The 1848-nt window shown below is 35.3% G+C and overlaps 1 protein-coding gene across 1 annotated transcript; it reads right to left on the bottom strand.

Annotated features, from left to right (window-relative positions):
• Positions 1-202: 202 nt before the first annotated feature.
• On the bottom strand, positions 203-1496 carry LOC121765997 (actin-depolymerizing factor 5-like). Its single transcript, XM_042162321.1, has 3 exons — positions 1347-1496; positions 1007-1266; positions 203-619 (listed from the first exon to the last, which is right to left on the bottom strand). The coding sequence occupies exons 1-3, from the start codon at positions 1482-1484 to the stop codon at positions 469-471; spliced, it is 549 nt and encodes a 182-aa protein (XP_042018255.1). The 5' UTR covers positions 1485-1496; the 3' UTR covers positions 203-468.
• Between the last annotated feature and the right edge of the window lie 352 nt (positions 1497-1848).

Here is a 1848-nt window from a genome sequence, read left to right as displayed (position 1 = left end):
GATTGCTTAAAGTTGTTTGCGTGAAGGCGTGAACTGCTTTTTAACTGCAAATTAAAAAGAATAAAGTTGCATAAGAAAGAAAAGTAGGGGAAAGTGGGCCTAATTTTACAATACATTATTTACCCAAATAAGTGTCTATTAAATAATTATAGTAGATGAACAATTGAGTAAGAACAAAAACTAAAGTAGCAAACATGGAAGATTAAAAAAAGGTGCTTAGCTGTTAAACTCTGCACAATAGTTATTGTTAAGCAAAAACAATTACTCACTGGAGAGATTTGATTAGAGGGATTAACAATGCAGTTAGAACCACATGGTGCAAAAAGGCGAGGAGGGATGGGACACACTTACAAAGAAAGCATAGATTCTAACTAAGTGGTGATTATTTAATTAATTGGATTGGATTGGATTATTACTCCCAAACATGATTTGATTAAAGATAATTATGAAAATGGAGGAGTAATAAAACTATTTGACTCGTTCCTTAATGATATCGAATCCCATCTCAGTTGGATCTGTGGCTTGCAATTCATAATGGATTCCATCTAATGCTCTCCTCAGCCCATCTTTTGATGTTGCGTACAATATTTTTGCTCTTATTCGCGATGCCGTTGGGGCCCTGCATTTTAATACCAAAAGAAAAATATATTCATATTCTTTTCACATTTGAGAAATAAAAGTTATGATGACAGTTTTAAGCTATTCAATTATGTCAACCTAGGCATATATATTGACATAATTAAATCAGATGCATAATTAGAATTAATTGGTTGTTGTACATAGTAGTAGTACTTATTTTTACTCATCAAAGATTATCAAATTGAGCTATTGTATTTTAGTATATCAATAAATCAATCAATCAATCTCATATTTCAATGAAAGGAGGGGTAGAATTGTAAATTAGCTCTGGCACGCCGACTTGTTCAACAAACAGAATTCCAGAAATTGAATGAGGAATGAAAGTGAAAGTGAAAGTGAAAGTGAGGAGTGGATGGAGAGGAATTACCAGGCGATGAAGAAGATCTTGCTCTTACGGCAGTTGTCAACGGTGACGAAGTCGAAATCGAAGACGGCGTAGCGGCAGTCGTCGTTTGGCAAGGCGGCGGCCATCTCATCGTAGCCCTCGCCGGCGGCGCCGACCTTGTCCACCGTGAGGCGCTTGGAGCCTTCGTCTATCTTAAACACTATGTACCTGGACACCTTCTTCCACTTCATCTCCATGAACGAATTTTTGCACTCATCCGTCACTCGCATCCCCATCGTCGCCTGCAAAACCATTTCCTAATTAATTACTAGTATTATTCCACAATCTGGAGATGAGAGATGTAATTAGTTGTGTTGTTTACCATCTTGAAAGCCATCGCCATGGTGGTGGGTAGAAATTGGGGGCTCCACTCAGCGGTGCTGTTAGATAAGATCGGAGACGAGAAATTGAGAATGTTTGAATTTTTTAGGGAAACGTGTTTATATATATAAAGCGTCATTCAGGAATTGCCCCTCACTTTTTATCATAATTACAAATCAGGACTTCATCAGATTCATTATAGTTATTCAGCCTCGATTCGCGACGTAAATATTCAATGAATTTGACTTATATATTCTCAGTGAATTGTTTAACGGATCAATGTCAAATACTAATACTCAAAATACTACTACTAGAAAAGTTGTTTTTAAAAAAAAGTACTAATAGTATTTATTTTTCTTGTCAACTACTGTATTTAAAAAAAATAACAGAGAAAAACATATCCAAAATCAATGTACGGGCACATGATATCAAAGGATAGGTCTTAAAATGTATTTCAATCGAGATTTGCAGTAATTATCAATATTAAAAAAACATTATATTGA

Source organism: Salvia splendens, chromosome 14, assembly GCF_004379255.2.
Source record: "Salvia splendens isolate huo1 chromosome 14, SspV2, whole genome shotgun sequence".
Lineage (NCBI taxonomy): Eukaryota > Viridiplantae > Streptophyta > Magnoliopsida > Lamiales > Lamiaceae > Salvia > Salvia splendens.
This window is presented reverse-complemented; position numbering and strand designations above follow the sequence as displayed.

What these genes read in the sequence shown, in the direction of transcription:
- LOC121765997 (XM_042162321.1), bottom strand. Translation starts at nt 1,484, where the DNA reads ATGACGCTTTATATATATAAACACGTTTCCCTAAAAAATTCAAACATT. An exon ending in TGGCGATGGCTTTCAAGATG is followed by an intron (nt 1,267 to 1,346) that starts GTAAACAACACA and finishes ATGGTTTTGCAG; the next exon opens with GCGACGATGGGGATGCGAGT. An exon ending in AAGATCTTCTTCATCGCCTG is followed by an intron (nt 620 to 1,006) that starts GTAATTCCTCTC and finishes ATTAAAATGCAG; the next exon opens with GGCCCCAACGGCATCGCGAA.